This window comes from Punica granatum, chromosome 1, assembly GCF_007655135.1.
Source record: "Punica granatum isolate Tunisia-2019 chromosome 1, ASM765513v2, whole genome shotgun sequence".
In the NCBI taxonomy this organism is placed as follows: Eukaryota; Viridiplantae; Streptophyta; class Magnoliopsida; order Myrtales; family Lythraceae; genus Punica; species Punica granatum.
Window position 1 is genome coordinate 54,313,537 of NC_045127.1, and position 17,649 is coordinate 54,331,185.

The 17,649-nt window shown below is 40.2% G+C and overlaps 2 protein-coding genes across 7 annotated transcripts; one reads left to right on the forward strand and one right to left on the reverse strand.

The window, feature by feature from the left end:
• Window positions 1-1,205: 1,205 nt before the first annotated feature.
• Window positions 1,206-4,618, reverse strand: LOC116192817. The gene is made up of 8 exons (XM_031521470.1): window positions 4,163-4,618; window positions 3,561-3,708; window positions 3,329-3,479; window positions 2,755-2,880; window positions 2,561-2,641; window positions 2,265-2,457; window positions 1,901-2,171; window positions 1,206-1,715 (listed from the first exon to the last, which is right to left on the reverse strand). The coding sequence occupies exons 1-8, from the start codon at window positions 4,364-4,366 to the stop codon at window positions 1,441-1,443; spliced, it is 1,449 nt and encodes a 482-aa protein (XP_031377330.1). The 5' UTR covers window positions 4,367-4,618; the 3' UTR covers window positions 1,206-1,440.
• Window positions 4,619-9,838: 5,220 nt separating this feature from the next.
• LOC116192818 (bromodomain-containing protein DDB_G0280777-like) lies at window positions 9,839-17,461 on the forward strand. 6 transcript variants are annotated; one of them, XM_031521471.1, is made up of 12 exons: window positions 9,839-10,086; window positions 10,668-11,310; window positions 12,447-12,587; window positions 13,629-13,813; window positions 14,622-14,658; window positions 14,753-14,831; window positions 15,201-15,246; window positions 15,325-15,423; window positions 15,697-15,765; window positions 15,850-16,042; window positions 16,345-16,478; window positions 16,588-17,461. In XM_031521471.1, the coding sequence occupies exons 4-12, from the start codon at window positions 13,649-13,651 to the stop codon at window positions 17,185-17,187; spliced, it is 1,422 nt and encodes a 473-aa protein (XP_031377331.1). In that variant the 5' UTR covers window positions 9,839-10,086; window positions 10,668-11,310; window positions 12,447-12,587; window positions 13,629-13,648; the 3' UTR covers window positions 17,188-17,461. The 6 variants fall into 6 exon arrangements, with proteins under 6 accessions (XP_031377331.1, XP_031377333.1, XP_031377332.1 ...); XM_031521473.1 differs by having other exon boundaries at window positions 12,502-12,587; XM_031521472.1 differs by having other exon boundaries at window positions 12,507-12,587.
• Window positions 17,462-17,649: the final 188 nt, after the last annotated feature.

Here is a 17,649-nt window from a genome sequence, read left to right on the forward strand (position 1 = left end):
ATCAAAATCGCTATCCCGATATGGAAAAAGTTTCGATTTCTGTATATATTGTTGATTTTGGCTTCATTCTTCTAAAATTCTGTCACGTCATTATCGAGGATGTATGGACTACACCATGTGGGTGCAAGGCCACTATATTCACATCCTTCTGCTATGCATACAGGCCTTGCTTTCGGCTGTCTCATCCCTTTTCATTTTATTTTATTTTGTATTTACCTCGTTACAAAATGATCGTAACTTCGGGTTATCTTATTCTCTCTAACGACACAGAAGAAGAGTAGCTGATTACCTACAAGTTGCGCGATTTATCTTCTAATCGATACGACTTTCACAAACACATTATAAATAAGTCCTATTGGAGCTTTCATTTCAACACGTCGAGAGACATCGCGTGGAGAGGCAACAGTAAAAACGATAAAGCTCAGTTAGATGTAAAGGGGAGATGGGGGGCTTAAATGCCCAAAGGGCTATGCGTCAGCTTTTTGATCCAAATAAAAATGGGCCCCCATTAACTCCACCAACACAAATGGTCGGGCCCATAATAATAAATATGAACCCAACTTTTAATTTTCTTTTGATCCTACTACACGACCACGTTTGACATGAGTCGGGAAAAAAAAACTCGACACATAATGTCGGACTCGTACATTCTCAACCATTCAATATCCACTCGCAAACTTTCCGAGTCAAGACGACAACAAGACTATATGAAAGCAATATTGCATTATTCATATAAGATGACAAGAACTCGGGCACTGATTGCAAATCAATTATAGATAAGATGTTACGAGATAGATGCAAATCATTTGAACCTAAGATAAGAACATCATTGCACATCGAGACGTGGGGCAAATGCACGGGGGTGTGAGAGAGAGGGGTTGGTTGGATAAAGTTTAATCTATCAATCAAACACTACTCATTGGGACCCCCAATGATACTTTGCGAGCCTTGCAAACTTCCCACGTTATCATGAAGGTTTGCCTTTGCCTACGTTTTAAGGCAACAAAAGGATAAAGAAGAGTAAGGACCATCTCCGATTCACCTTCAAAATGTCCTAGAAGCAGCTCGTAAGCGGTCTAGAAACCCGAACTATGAATTGGAACTGATATATAATATTGAACCACCCAAACTATACTGACTCTTTGATTTGAAATATTGAACCAACCAAAGGTATATCAACTCCTAGAGAACACGACAGAAGAATGGCAGCAAGGGAAAGAAAATGAGCACTATAATTACTGCATTAACTCTGAATCACGGTACAGATTCGAAGAATGCCGGCTTCACACGAGGATGGGAGGGTTCAATTGGTACAGGAAAGGTATGGTATAGCACACTTCAATGCTTATCTAGGACTAGGCATCACCACTAACAACCACAGTAAGAAAGAACTAAAATGAGTCTACAGATTTAACAAGAGATGGGAAGAAACCCAAACCATCAATTAGACCACACATGTACTAACCCGAGCATGTTGCCAGTATAGATCTCATTCCGCTCTTCGTCGTAGAATAGTGCGGTGATATCTTCCAGAGCTTCCGCTACAGCGCTCCTCATTCTGGAGGCTGAGGGACGGGCACGCTTCCTCGAACTGCTTCCGCTTTTGCACTCATCAGTAGAAGTGCTCAACTCATCTTTGACGGGTAAGCAATTGTTTGCACTTAGCTTAGCGAGGCATTTCCCAGTCAATATATTGCTGACATTGATGGACCCAGCTGAAGAGAAGCAAAAGGTATTAAAAAAAAAAGGTGTGAAATAAGATTATGATTCTTCTACATTTACCAGAAATGGAAAGAAGCACATCAGGAGAGTATTCATTATCTACCATGAATTTAGACAAGGCACATAAGGGTGACACCATTATTCTTTCTCAATCAAGCACAAAATTGAAAATAATTACCATTCCCTCCGGATAAGGGATCATCAGACTCAGCCTTGCAGTAAGAAATTATGAGGTCCTGATCGCTCGTGATGTATATGTTGTTAGTGTTGCAATCGGGGTGCCACAAGAGGTGATCTTCGAAAGAAGTCACGAGCTCTCCACGAAAGTTCCACACAGCCACGGTTCGGTTCCTGAATGTCAGGAATAACTGGTTCTCGTAAAGAAATATGAACGCTGACGGCGTCATGAATTCAGTTCTGCTGACTTCTGTTAATTCAAAGTTGCGAACCTGAGAAAAGTAGAAGTCAGCAACTGGAGCAAAAGACGAACGTAAACTCTTCTAGGAAATTCTTTTTCCCTTTATAGAAAGAAATAGACTTACATCAAGAATTTGAAGATTCTCGTTTTCTTGCTTGACAAGAAGCTTTTCATTGAACTGTTCGATAAAATCCACCTTCTTATTTCGATGAAGTAGATGATTGAATGACTTGAGAACTGTGCCATCCTCTATAGAAAGAATCTTAAGAGGAACATGGCTGCTAGCTTTTGTAAATATCAACAGCATAATGCCCGGGCTATTCATAGAGCAGGAGAAAATAAATAATATAAAAGATCAGTGAACTGAATGAATAAAAGTAAGGAAATACATACAGTCGCATAAAAGAAAATGTATGCTACCTTATCTTGATTTCTTCGACATTTTTATCTGATATGGAGTACAGCATCGTATAATTTTTGAGGTCGAACACCTTGTATATGCTAAAAAGGAGAAACACGAGGAGAAAAAAAAAAGATATCAAAACCAGTAAATTTGTAAGGTATTAGATTATGATACCTGGGGGGAAAAGGACATAAATGAAGGTTTAATTTACCTGTCCTGTGCAGAATAAGTGAGCACTTTTCCATTTACATCATCAAACTCTACAAAACCAGGCCACTTCAGTGACTCGGATTCAAAAAGAGCAAACCCTGCATCTGGTTTTCCTCTCCTTATATATCTGGACCATTGAATTACCACGGATTTCAGCACAAGGCATAAGCAAATGCTACAAAAGAGATTTGCTTTAGAGTGCTCCAAAACCAATAAAGAAAAGGTTTAACATTCAAAGGTAGACTCCGATGTCTCAGATTGTTTGTGATCGGTCTGTTTTGAGATCACATCTAAGTGAGATTCTGTCTTCACAAACTTTCTGAATTTTAGAAGACAAAATCGAGCAATATAAAGTAGAATCCAAATTTATTTTCAAGAGACAGAAGAAGAAGCATTTCTATTGAAATTTAATCTTTGCCTTGATAAACCAGTAAAATGATTTTTGTAAGGTTCACGGCGACCATTGTGTATCCTCTATCTCTTCAGCTTCTCATGCTTTTGATGCTAAAGGACAGCTTTTAATGATGATTTTTGATAACTCAATCAAGAAAGGGATGCAAAACAGAATCGCATACTCTATCCTTGTCGTTCTGCATTTCAAGCAGCTGAAGTTGTCCGACGCATAGACTGAGACTGTGATAAGTGAGTCATTGTTCTTATTATAAAACAAGCTTCTTATAACTTCATCAGGGCTGATGTTAAGAAAGCAAATCCTTTGATTAGTCTCTGCACCCAACAAAAAGACAATGTCACCCCTTAATTTAAGAAAGCAGCAGGATTAGAGCCGGCGAAAGTAACAGTTACTACCTCGGCTAAATGCTGCACAAACACCAGACTGTGCAAGGGCAAAGACGATGTCCCGTGCGGCTACAATCTCGATAATTTTCGATCTCTTTCTCAGAAAAGACAGGACCATGGAACAATGACCTTTTGGATCATGGGTGTCGTATTCCTCCTGCAAGTATATGGATCAAAACATCATGTCAATTGATCAGCTTTTCATCATTCTTGGAGGACAAAACATGTTCCCAGCTGTCTCTCGGAAGAGAAATATAGACCAATCTCTGAGCATAATCACTGCGAACTACCCCATTTACTGAAGGAAAACATTGATTTGAAGATTTGTGGAGATGCCAACAAAGTATATTTAGCTCAAGCTACAGCAGCAGCATCATCATAAGAAGCAAAAATGGCAGACATCGAACTTATCTGATATTCTCAGCCACAATTCACAGCCAAGCTTATGGCAAATATTCAAAGTTACTACCTGCAATCGAACTTCTGCCTATGGCAGCGAGATGAAGATCCAATACTGCAACTGTAGTTTAGTAAGCAGAGTAACTCCGCTGAAGCAGGAATTTCAAACAGCGAAGAAAGAAAAAGGAACTAACTGAACATGAAAGGCTCACCTGCAACCGGATGTTACGGAAGCGTTCTTGGGCGTCGGTCATGGAGAAGGCGCGGTCACGCTTCGAACTGATCTCGCGCCTCTGGAGCTTCCTCACGCTGTTGACGAACCCATCCGGCCCGCTACACCACCACCGGGGCTTCTTCTTCGCCGCCACCACCCGCCGCCCGCTGCAAGGCCGGACGCAGACTCGCTTCCCCTCCATCTCCCCGGACCGACACTCTCAAGCCCCAAGACGTACCATCCAGTCCTTCTCCCCTCGCCTCTGCTCTCAGTGAGGGGAAAAGCCCTAGACCCGGAAATTGTTCGAAGAGGAGTCAATACTCCGATGTCGAGCAAGGGCTTCAGGCGAAGAAGACGGAGACGGAGAACGTAAAAGTAAAAGCTTTGCTCCAATGAGGAGAGAGAGAGATCCAGAGAGAGAGGGAGAGAGAGAGAGTCCGATCTCTGTTCAAATTAGAGAGAAGAAAATACGTTTGTCTCTTCGCTGCCCGACGACGTTGGGACGGTACCGACTGCAATTTTGGGCCGGCCCAACTGGACCGCTCCATACAATTACTTGCACGAAGAAATCCTCCATAGTCGGTCATTCACGACCCTCTCTAATTCACGATCCAAAATCGGTATGAATTGATTCAAGCGATTCAAAGTTATTTCTCTTAAATAAAATTTAGAATTTTAAATATTATAAATAGGAAAAATCTACGATGATAGAGTTTTACTCCTTATTGGACCGACCCAGCTTGATTTGATTAATTGGAGGACAATTGAACTTTCGAATATTATGGTTCACGTCGAAAAAAATTAGCGATCCAAATAAGCTCCGGAAAGGACTCGTGTGTTCTCAAACTCGAAAGGGTCGAGGATGAGGGGGCATGTGGACATGATTCGAAGACTCGTTGCAAAGTTGGAATCGTTTCTACAATGCCGTTGGAGTTTGATACTACCTTTTGCACATGTACTAGTCTTTGCGGAGAAGGTGGGATCAAAAGCCCAAGGAGTAGTAGTTCCATTAGATGATCAACAATCAACACGGTTTCCTTTTATACTAATTGTTATGCATATACGAATTGCTGCCGATTCAACAATGGCTTCGTTAAACGATTGATGCGCGGATTTCCTTTTGTACTTGTTAAATATATAGAAGTTAATATTTTATGGACTTAAATGTAAATAGTCTTTAGATCCTACTCTTTTTTGTAATTAACTCAGTAAGTATATAAATAGAGATAGGTGACTAATGAAATACACGATTTCTTTCTCCCAATTTCTACGGTTTCATGGTATTAGAGCTGGGGTTGGGAGAAAACCGTTACTTTAGCTAATGGCTCTCTTGCCTCGGTGAGTGGCCTTAGAACAGCTCAACCTACTGCTTCCATTTCCTTATCCTCCGTTCTTTATCTTCATAAGTTTCCCTATAACTTAATTTATATTAGCAAACTGACCTTCCTAAGTTCTTTATCTCAATTGTACTGTAACCTTTATCTCGGACTCTGTGGTAATTCAGGATTCGAGGACAGGAGGAACGATTAGAACGGGGCGTGAGTTTCAAGGCCTCTACCGACTCTCTGTTCCAGCAACATATGAGGTACCTATTGCCTGCACCGTTGCATCTCCAGAGCAGATTCATAGTCGCCTAGGTCATCCTTCTCTAGCTAATCTGAAGCAAATGATTTCGACTTTGTCCAAAATCAGTCAATTAGAGTGTCAATCATGTCAATTGGGAAAACATACTAGGACCCAATTTCCAAGTAGAGTTAGTAAACATGCTAGTGCACCTTTTGTTTTAGTTCATTTAGACATTTGGGGTCCTTGTCCAGTTCCTTCTAGTCAAGGTTATCGTTATTTTGTAACCTTCATTGATGATTATTCCAGAATGACATGGGTTTATCTATTAAAGAATCGGTCTTATCTATATCCCATATTTGTGTCCTTTTGTGCTGAAATCCAAATATAATTTGGCGTTTCAATTCATACCCTTCGTAGTGATAATGCCCGAGAATATTTCTCAGCATCCTTTCAATCATATATGTCCTCTCGAGACATGATACATCAATCTTCTTGTGCTTATACTCCATAACAAAATGGAATTGCTAAGCGAAAGAATAGACATCTTGTTGAGACTTTACACACTCTCTTGATACATATGAACGTACCTGTCAAGTTCTGGGGTGATGCACTTCTCACTGCATGTTATTTGATCAATAGAATGCTTCTAGTGTCCTTCATGGTCAAATCCCTTTTTCAGTCTTGTTTCCCCGTGATGCAATTTATTCATTGCCTCCACGTATCTTTGGGTGTGTCTGTTTCGTCCATCAGTTGCTTCCGGGTTCATCAAAATTGTCTCATCGCTCTTTAAAGTGTGTATTCTTGGGATTTCCTCGTGGGCAAAAAGGATATAGATGTTACTCTCTAGAACAACGTCGATATTTTGTGGTCGCTAATGTCACCTTCTTTGAGTCCACTCCCTTTTTGCTTAGCGTCTCCCAATCAATATGAGTCACTTTCTGAATCATCGTCTCTCCCTTCTCCATATGTAACTGTTCCGTTTAGTGTTCCATCCACATTCACTTTTCCTCCAGAGACATCTGAGACGCCATCCATTTCCTAGCCAACCAAACCACGTGAGTTGATCACTTATCAGTGCAGGAAAAAGGTACCTCATATTGAATCACAGCCGGTAGAAATATACCAAAGGACTCTACCCCTGTTCCAGTCGCACCTCCAGCCTTAGATCTACCCTTGATGTCTTCCCTAAAGCCATATTTGCCTATTGCCCATAGAAAAGGTACCTGCTCCACTGCTAATCCTTATCCTCTATATAACTTTCTTAGTTGTGGTTGCCTGTCTCCTTCCTATGCTACATTTCTTTCTTCTTTGGATTTTGTCTCTATTCTTAAATCTGTTAAGTAGGCATTGTCACATCTTGGCTGGTGGGAAGCAATGATAGATGAGATGTTTGCTTTAGATGCCAACGACACTTGGGAACTTGTATCTTTGCCACCTAAAAAGACTGTTGTGGGCTGCCGATGAATGTATACAGTGAAGACGTCCCCAAATGGTCGTGTTGATCGATTGAAAGCCCGTCTAGTTGCCAAGGGCTATACACAGATTCCTGGACTAGACTATGGAGATGCCTTTTTTCTCCTGTAGCCAAGGTGGCTTCTGTGCGTTTATTGTTGTCATTGGTGGCCATTAATCATTGGTCGCTCTATCAGTTGGACATCAAGAACGCTTTTCTACATGGAGACTTAGAAGATGAAGTTTATATGGAGTAACCACTTGGGTTTGTTGCTCAGGGGGAGTACTTTGGCAAGGTATGTAAACTCCGCAAATCTTTGTATGGGTTGAAGCAGTCTCCTCGGGCATGGTTCGGTCGCTTCAGGATGGTTGTTCTTAAGTTTGGTCTAGTAAGAAGTCAATTTGATCATTCGGTGTTCTTCAGACACTATGAATGATGACACATTCTCTTAGTTGTATACATTGTAATTACGGGGAATGATGTAGTCGGCATTCTTCAACTGAAGGCTTATATGCACTCACAATTCCAAACCAAAGACTTGGGAGCCTTGAAGTACTTTCTTGGGATTGAGGTTGCTCAGTCTGAGCGTGGTATTTACATATCACAAAGGAAGTATGTGTTAGACATCTTAGATTAAACATAATTGCTCGAGTGTAAGCCAATTGATACACCGATGGATCCTAATGTCAAGTTGGCACAAGGAGAAGGAGAACCTTTTTCAGATGTTGGTCGATATCACAGATTGGTTGGTAAGCTAAACTATCTCGCAGTTACTAGACCAGACATATCATTTGCAGTAAGTGTTGTCAGTCAATTTCTAGATTCACCAACTGGAATGCCGTGATTCGGATTTTGAAGTATCTCAAGGGTGCACCTGGTAGAAGATTGTTGTATCAAGATCGAGGTCATAATGAAATAGTTGGATATACCGATGCAGATTGGGCTGGTTCAAAATCAGATAGAAGATTCACAACAGGTTATTGTGTGTTGTTTGGAGGAAATGTAATTTCCTGGAAGAGTAAGAAGTAGAATGTCGTTGTTCGATCGAGTGCCGAAACTGAATATAGGGCGATGGCCCTAACTACTGGTGAACTGTTGTGGGCGAAGCAATTGCTTGGAGAGTTAGCAGTAGAACAATCTTGTCCCATGAAATTATTTTGTGATAATCAGGCCGCACTGCATATCGCATCGAACTCGGTTTTTCATGAGATGACGAAACATATCAAGGTCGACTGTCACTTTGTTAGAGAGAAGTTGCAATCTCAGGATATTGTGACAATTTTTGTTAATTCAAATGATCAATTGACATATATTTTTACTAAAACTCTTAGGGGTTTTCGAGTAGATTATATTTGTAACAATCTGGGTGTAGACAATATATATGCTCCAGCTCGAGGGGAGTGTTAAATATATAGAAGTTAATAGTTCAGAGACTTAAATGTAAATAGTCTTTAGATCCTACTCTTTTTTGTAATTAACTCAGTAAGTATATAAATAGAGATAGGTGTCTGATGAAAGACACGATTTCTTTCTCCCAATTTCTACGGTTTCAGTACTGATTAATCCCGTATTTTACTAGCCAGTAATTGCATTAAACTTCCCCGTGTGTCTATCCATCCATCTATACATACTTTGCCATACGACTTGTGAGAACTTGCAAGCTGGAGTTTCCTTTTCTATTTAATTTTTTTTGAGAAAAATATATAAAAAGTTGATTAAAAAAATATGAAAAATAATAATTCTTATGTACGAAGCAACCTCTTTCTAAACGTGCAATTGAAATGTCACTCAATCAGGAGTTAAGGAATGGTCACTCAACCAGGAGTTAAGAAATTCACATATTTCACCAAGAACCGAGGGATTTCAAATAGAGCTCTCACAATTCCACTCTCATGCTTTTATATATAATAATAATAATAATAATAAATATTTATATTTATTGGATAGTATGTAAGGATCGTTCATTATCATTTTTGGTTTTGGGCATAGTAATCCCGAATTGAGCTTTGGTAGGTTATATTAAGAAGATTTCAATCTTCAAGCCAGCTCGGGCACAGGGCCGGGCTTTCTCCCTATCTAAATTAGGGCCGGCAAAAATTGGCTCGGCCCAGACCCGATCCTATTGTGCCGGGCTTGGGCCAGCAAATCTTGACTCAAAATGATTTTGGGGCAGACAGGGCCAATTGTTTTGGATTGGGCCGCTCCAAAAGCCCGCAATTGAACCCTACAAGGCCACAATTGACAACGCAACCCGGACATGTTTTGGACCTGAACTTCTTGAGGTTGAATGTGTTCTTTCGCAGTGATTGGACTATGTTTGGCCTTTGTATGATCGAATATTCATCTACACTTGAATGTATTGATTGCGATTTCAGGCCAACGGACCGGGCCGGGCCGAACGCTAGTTAATTTTGAAGAGCCGGGCTGTCATGCGTTTCATGGCCCAGTATCATTTTGGGCCGGGCCGGCAATCTTCCCCTCGGCTCATTTTGCCAGCCCTAATCTAAATTTCAATAGGCCTGCCATGACCGGCCTAAGCCGGTAGCCACGATCAGGCGAGGATGAAATTGGATACCTCAATAAAGTTTGAGGACTCCAATTAAGCTAATCAAAAGAAGAGGTCTTGATCCGAAACAAACCCAGCTTGTTCCTGGCGGGGAAGGCCTGGCTGGCTTTCTCATTGTTGTTGGGGGGCGAGCGCCGGTCGACGCCGACCGCCCTTGGGCGGCCGATCTCGGAGCTCCGGGAACCATCACTGTCTTCACGGAGGCCGATGAGCCTCCCTTCGCCGGCATTCTCTATCACAACTCGGTTTGTTTTGAGTTTCTTTTGGTGATAAACTCGGTTTCAACCCCCCAGCATGGCGATTGCTATCTTCTTAAACCGGCAGAGAGAAGGAAAAGGTCTTCCTCTACACCCTCCAATTCTCTCTATGTTGATTGTATTGCCCATTCTGAGCTAGGATTAGGATGCCATATTGCTGCTAACCCTTGGAAGTTTGATTTTGGAGCAAAAGGAATAAGGCTTGGTTTGGGGCTGCTGCTGCTGTTTGAAAAGTACTGAACCATAGTTGCTGATTTCGTAAGACGATAAAGCATTTGGATAACTAATTTGAAGTTCGGTATCTAAATACGAGTGGTTGAGTGATATCGAAAGCTAAGCTATTCCAGCTGTTGAAAAATTTTATCATTCGAGTTACAACCTCGCCTTCTTGTGTTCGATCTGAAAACTTCAGAAATGATGCTCATTGGAAGATGGATCAGAGAAGCAAATTCTTGAAGCAGCATTACACCACAAAAAGAAGTGATCTTTGATATGTGCTCTGTGCCTCCCTTGGTGGCATTAGCACCGTGTTTCTTTTCGAAAGCAATTATCATTCCTTGAGCTGAGCGTTGCTGCCTCTGTGTTCTTACTTTGTTGTATGCATTTAGCATTGTTTTGTGTTTTTATGCTATTTTAGTAACTTGCAGTTATCCCTGTCCAGGTGTGATGATTTGTTTCTCCACGAGGCAAAAGGTGGTCTGTCGTTCTCGAGGGGGTAAAGCGAACCGTAAAGCCATGCCAAGTACCAGGAAGCAGCCTCCGATTCTTGCTCATAAAACCATTTTTTTCATCAATTTGCTGCTACCAAAATGGCGAGATTGATATACACCCATTCAGAACAAACAGGATGGCAATTCATAGAACTGCCAGCTTACAGAAATTTCGCAGTTAATTTAAAAATATTATATATATATATATATATATGCACATATATAGATATTGACAATTTTGTTGATAGTTTCACCATCCCATTTGATAATGGATATTCGGGGAAAAAGAAAAAAGGATCAGTTTTTAGCAAGCAAGATTTGAGCCTGGTTTTGCTGGTAGTTTAGATTTGCTTTACGTTCAAGTTGGATCTTTTGTTGGAAAATGAGCGTTTGGTACAAAGAGTGTATCCGCATTCCAGAGCTCCCTCATAATGGTGGGGATAGGGAGGGGGGGAAAAAATCAATGCAAACTGCGAGGTTAATCTGGCTATTGGTAATTTACAATGTATGTAAGGACACTTACATTTTTCCTGTTGGAGAACATAATTCTGGAAAGCGTGGCCATGCTTCTGCGGGAGACAGTACACTGTGCAGGTCTGTCCTAATATTATATATATGTATGCATATATTACCTGAGAAGTTGTCTTTGTTTTGTGTACTTATATTATGCTGTCGTGGATTTCAATTTCAGATAATTAGGCTTCGCTGTGATTTTCTTCTTTTATGAAGCTTGTCATCTGATAAGTTCCTGCTCCTGAGTAGATCGCTCGGTGCGTATTTATTAGTCTCCTGCTGTGAGCTCTGTGATCTAAGTGATTTCAGGGATCACACATGTCTGAGGCTGTTCAACTTTTGAAGGCTAGCTTCTTGATATAATACACTGCCATCAACATACTAAGAAAATCTTAGGGTTAAATTGCTCTTGGAAATCACATTGAGACCACAGATATATTTCGGACAGCATGTTGTAGTGATTTATATGAGGCTACCTCTTGAGAGGACCTCAAAGAGGATATATCTGGCAGATAATCTTACTATGCCTAACAAAGGCGCTTTTCATCACCATACATTTAGTAGATTTTCTTTTTTGGCAATTAGTAGAATATAATGATTGGTGGAACGCGGTCTTCTAAATGGCCTACTTCCTTGTCACTTGGTTTGATCAAAGTGTCTACGCTACCTGCAAGGTTTTCTAAGTGAATACTTCCAGCATTTTGGATGTCAGTTAATCCTACAATTAAGTTCTATCTCAGAGTGCATCTATTACCAGAGATGCAGGATAATCATAACCCGTTTCCAAGTACTTAGAAGATTATCATCCAGATGGATATGTCCTCTAGAAACTGATAAGAACAGCCCCATGTTTGAAATGTTTGGGAAAGGTGTAGGCATAATGAAGTTTTTCTTAATGATTGATGAATTACTCGAAAGCACTAGCATAACTATTATACTTATATCATCCTTGTGTTGCACTGGGACTGCGTCTTGCACTATTAAGTCCATTTGCCTCATTGTCTTGTGAGTTATACATTTTTCAAATGAATAGAGATGGACGTATTATATAAAATAATGACGTATTATAAAGGATAATGACGCAAGCACGGCCATAATTATATTTTCCATTTTTCTTGCTATACAGCCATGCAATATTGTTTTTATTTGCATTACTTTTCTGGTCAGGAGTTCCATGCATAGCAACTCTATTAATGCTATTATCTCTGGAAACCCAGAAAATTAATTGAGGTACCAGAAATGGCCGTTACGCTTTTTTTGAACTTTTATAAGGATAGGCGGAAGAAGAGAGTCTATCAAATCTCAAGGGATACGCCAGCGAGCATTCCAATCCCAGATTTCCTTAGGAGATACTCTTGGTAATTTGATATTCCTTTTCTTTTATTCACGCAATGAGATACTTGCATGTACGATTTGAGTAGATCTGTGATAGAGTTCTAAAATTCCTTTTTTCGAGGTGTGTCTTCTGATTTTGGGATCCTCTACTGCTGCGATCTTTGAAATGGAAAAATTTCTATTGAAATTCAATAGATTAATGGCATTTATAGAGGTGTTTGGTATATTCTTCACAAAAGGAAAACTGAGGCACGCCGGAGTGAATGATGGAGTTAGAACCCTACTCAGTAAATGAATCAGCGTGATTTTTAATATCATTTTGCACATTTATCCCGTTGCCTTTTCTTTTCTGGATTTGGATCCCGAGGTAGCCTGAGAAATAGCTCTTAAGACAATTGATTGAGCTTGAAAAGAGCATGTTGTTAAGCATAGGAAATTTTGCTAGAGTTGCATTGCTATATCTTTATCACGGTAGGCAACCCTGTCCTTCTGCTTCTGGGTATCAGTAGAGATTATACTGCTGGAAGTAAGAAGAAATAAAAAGCGGAACCATTTCAAATCCGGTGAAAGAAGTTCTGATCACAATGCTTGTAGTTATCAAAATAAGATGCTCTATTATAATTTTTCTGTTCATATTTTATAGAAGAAAATGCTGCTGCAGGAAGTACTAGTATCCATGAATTGATGTTATAGAATCTATTAAACTGAACCGAAATATATAAATATTTTGTTTCAGACATTTTTTCTTCATGGGTGTTCATGGAACACCTATGATTGCAGGTTTATGTTTACAAGATTATATATCTATTAGTCCAATTAGTAAATTTGTTTGGAATATGCAACTTTTCCTTAGATAAAATGGTGTCTACAGTTCACAGCCCTGGAAAAAAAAAAAGAAGAAAGAAAGAAAGAAATAGGGTCTCCACAAATCTGCCCTTTCTTGATTTGATGCAGTAGGACATTGTCAAATATGGTGATTTAGTATGTTTCTGCTTGTAACTGTATGCATGAGGTTGATTTCTTTTTTGAAGAAGTTAAAGGTAAAGACTAGTGAATGTTGACAGGCTAAAGAAAGTCCAGCAATATGTCAAGTGGAGGACAGAGAAGGAGTATTCGAATTTTGGAACTGGAAGCAAAAAAGGCTCAACAAGGAGTCAATAACAAGAAACGTGATATGAGTTCGGATAGTATGAGTTCGGATAGTAGTGAAGGCCAATCCAGTCGAAGGCAGAGAAGAAAGAAATCTGAGGTAATTGTTTACTAGATTTGACAGTTCAGTGGACAAGAAATAACGGGATTGTTGTACATTTCCTGCTACCTAATGGCTCTTCATTACCGAGTTCAACTGCTTTTAAAAAGTTGTCACTTGGATTTTTTTCCTTACTAAGAATTCCGTTCCCCAAATTTGGTTGAAGCTGTCATATTTGCTAAACTTAAGCAGCCTCTGCAAGTAGTGATATTAAGTAGTTAATGTGTCATGAACTCTGCCATGAATGACAACTTGGTTAATTGTTAGTAGTGGGATTCTCTCTACAGTTGAACTTCTTAGTTCATCCATATTCCTACCAATCTTATTCTTTTGTTTATATTGTTAGTGACAAGCTATACTATTCACTTTTGCTGGTGATAGGAAACTTTTCAGCGTGAAAAGAAATCTATTTTATGGGTCGGTTTATTTAATGACATATGAGGCAACAGAATCTCAAAATTTAATATAATTGATGAGGGTGGACTATTTCCAGCATTAGTTTCCGGACTGACCATGTCAGATGCATGTATTGCTTCTTTGTCTATGTGCATTAATAAGTTTGTGCAAAAGCAACATGCAACTCACAAATAATTTGGAGACATTTGACATTTTAGTGCACACCATCAACAAACCTTTGCATCCCGAAGTTTTAGCTTTCCCAACAATGGCTTCTCTATGATAGCTCATGTTGTCCCGCAAAGATGTTCTTATATTAATTATGGAATCTCAAATTGTACTTCTACATTCATTTGCTTGCATGAGTGCTCTTTCTTCCTCCTTGACTTCATTCTATATTCATCAAATTCAGGTGAATCATGTATCGAGCAACAAAGTAACAAGCCCAGGTAACTGAATCACTGATTATCACTTCTCTGCATCCCTGTTAATATGATGAATTTGACTAAATTTTCTAAATCTGTTCTTATCTTGGTTTATCAGTTGCAGCAGTTGAAGTGCAGTCCAAAACTCCATTACCTCAAACTAGCGCTCTTGAATTGTTACTTAATATGCTGAAAAGGTATGAACTTTTGAAGGCTATTGGTACATGGGAAAGGTGAGGCTTAAAACACTTTAAAATAATAGAGTACAGGTACAGCGTATCAGCTACGTAATCTCTTGGGAAAAAATTGGACTTTCCTCTGTTAAGTTCTTGTTGGGATATTGTTTCCCAAATAAGGGGGTGGGGGGGAAGCTGCTTAACGCACGACTTGTTAAGGTTCAATTTTTTGTGTCTATATTGGTCAGAAGTACATTGAGAATTTAAATTTATATCTTTTTATTCTCAGTTCACTTTTCACTAACCTTCACTGACAATGAACCTTAACAAGTTCCCTGAGGGTAGCAATTGGCTCACCTCTTTTCTGTTAATTGCTTTGAACTAATGTAGGAGAGATACGCGCAAGTTCTTCGCAGAGCCAGTAAATGCTGCAGAGGTCCGTTTGAAAATGTTGGGTTTTTGTGTTCCGTCAAATGCTTTGTCACCATTAATAAGCAAAGTTTTTTTCTGACAGGTGAGAGGGTACAACAATGTGATAAAGGATCCAATGGATTTTGCAACAATTTCAGCAAAGCTTAGCAGAGGAGAATATACTTGGCTAGAAGATTTTGAGGTACACCCTTGAGCAGTTGGTTCTCTGTATTTTCATCCTGAAGCCCTAGAAGAACCCTTGATTTCTATTTATTCACCCAGTAGGTTGAGTTTAATTTTCCTATTTCCAAATGAGATAGTGTGCATATGTCTGCCTCTGCTTTTTATTGGGATAAAACAGCAGTTTTAGAATCTGGATTGAAGTGGACATCACTAAACCTTTTCAGTTTGCGTTGACATACAACATGGCTCTGCAATGTGGGATGTCTAATCATTCACGTTTTCTTAATCTCAGCACGATGTTTTCTTGGTATTCAGCAATGCGATGCTTTTCAATGGATCCTATACCATCTATTACAGACAGGTACTTATAGTAATTTATTCTGCTTATAGCTTATATTGATGATATTTACATGGAAAACTTATTCTATTTCCATCTTAACTTAAGATTCTATTTCAGGCCCGTGCAATCAGAGAAGTAGCGCAAAAATTGTTCGCTGCTCTCAGAGCTGATGCTGCTAAGTTCGAGATTGACCTTGCCCTGGTCAGAATAGTCGGTGATGGTTGGACAAAGGCAGAGGCTAGACTTGTTAACTCTCTCGCAAGCAATCAGTCACAAGCTTCAGTGACAGATGGAAACGGTAAACCTTACTCATTGATTATCTCTTAACGCGTATTTGTAATATTTGTGTTGGTCCATCGTTAACATGCTTTATTCAAAATTGGCCGGCCTGGAGTCAGTTCATGATTTAACCAACTGTGAGTTATCTTTATCAGAACAACTGAGATTTTGTAATTCCTATTCATTTCTTGATGGCATTTTCTCGTGAGGGTTTGGTTGACCAGCTGCTTATCAGATAATGGCAGACAAGTAAATTGATTTGCGGTAAATACGTAAAATACCAATCATTTGAAGTTCTAAGTAGAAAACTTTTCCCGGAAGTATTGGGATCCACAGGTGCAATGAACTCTGAAGGTTTGCTCCAGCAACAGAAAACGCACAATCCTTGGACCTTCTATCCCGGTGAATATGAGGCACCCATATCAACTGCTTTCAGTACCCCAACCGTAGCTCGGGTAAGTGATGCTCTTCGGTGGTTTTCTTGTACGCTTGCTGGTTGTATGACCAGGAGCACACTTACCTTCTAGTGGCTTATTTTCCCTGATATTATTGTTATTTTTGTAGGTCAACAACAGTTTGCTCAATTATGGGCAGAATGCTAGTCAGGAACACAGCTCATTAAATCTTACCAGAGGTTGGGGCCAGGTAGCTCAGATGGTGGCTCAGCCAGAGATCAATAAGTACGACCATGGAACTTTTAGCCACTGGCATCTGCCTTCACCCCATCAGCTTCGCGTTCCCAACCCCCAGCAAGTTCCTGGAACAGCATATCCCGGAAATGGGCTCATTCCTGCTCTCCATGCTAATCCCTTTGGGAATCCTGCGACAGCTTCTGTTCAGGATGCAAATGCTCGAAGGGATAGTCCCGGCTTTGGAAATCCACCAGCACCCAGTGGACGGAACCTGCCGATGTTTAATGGCATGAACTTGGATCAGCTTCGAGTTCTCAACCCCCAACAAGTTCCTGGAACAACATATCCCGGAAGTGGGCTCATTCCTTCTGTCCATGCTAATCCCTTTGGGAATCCTGCTACGGCTTCTGTTCAGGATGCAAATGCTCGAAGGGATGGTCCCAGCTTCGGAAATCCAACAGCACCCAGTGGAGGGAACCTGCCTATGAATGGCATGAACTTGGATGAGTTTCTGAAGTATCTCGTGGGCTGATGATCGCCTCGTGATCATTGCCTGTGAGATTGAGGTCCACTTTTCAGGTTGAAGCGAATTGGCGGTTGATCAAGCATGGACTTGCTTAGTGGAAACTCTGTCGATGAAGAATTTACATTTTCTCTATAAACTCAGAGTACTTTGTTGTGTCGTGTTTGGATTCTTTATAGTTCTGGTATTAGTTTTATCAGACTCAGAGAGAACTTTGGTTAACTGCAGAAGCCGAAACATTTCGGAAAAACCAATTTAAATTTGTCTCTGAAGGTTCTCTTTCTATCTCGAGCTTTCATCCACAGATGAGGATGGCTCCTGCAGATGCCTTGATGGAGTGCTGTGTCCAATCCTCCATTGAAGCCCAGCATAGTCGCCTGCAGTCCTCAACATTATGTTTGAGAAAAAGGTCCTCCTCAGAGTGCCCCCAAAGTGAGATCGAAAACTCCAGACGCCCGTCAAAGTCCAGTT

Coding starts and splice junctions, on each gene's coding strand:
- LOC116192818 (XM_031521471.1), top strand. CDS start 13,649: ATGTCAAGTGGAGGACAGAGAAGGAGTATTCGAATTTTGGAACTGGAA. Junction 14,659..14,752: donor CAACAAAGTAACAAGCCCAG/GTAACTGAATCA, acceptor TTGGTTTATCAG/TTGCAGCAGTTGAAGTGCAG. Junction 15,424..15,696: donor CTTGGCTAGAAGATTTTGAG/GTACACCCTTGA, acceptor TCTTAATCTCAG/CACGATGTTTTCTTGGTATT.
- LOC116192817 (XM_031521470.1), bottom strand. CDS start 4,366: ATGGAGGGGAAGCGAGTCTGCGTCCGGCCTTGCAGCGGGCGGCGGGTG. Junction 3,709..4,162: donor TCCGTAACATCCGGTTGCAG/GTGAGCCTTTCA, acceptor ATATACTTGCAG/GAGGAATACGACACCCATGA. Junction 2,172..2,264: donor AGAATCTTCAAATTCTTGAT/GTAAGTCTATTT, acceptor TACTTTTCTCAG/GTTCGCAACTTTGAATTAAC.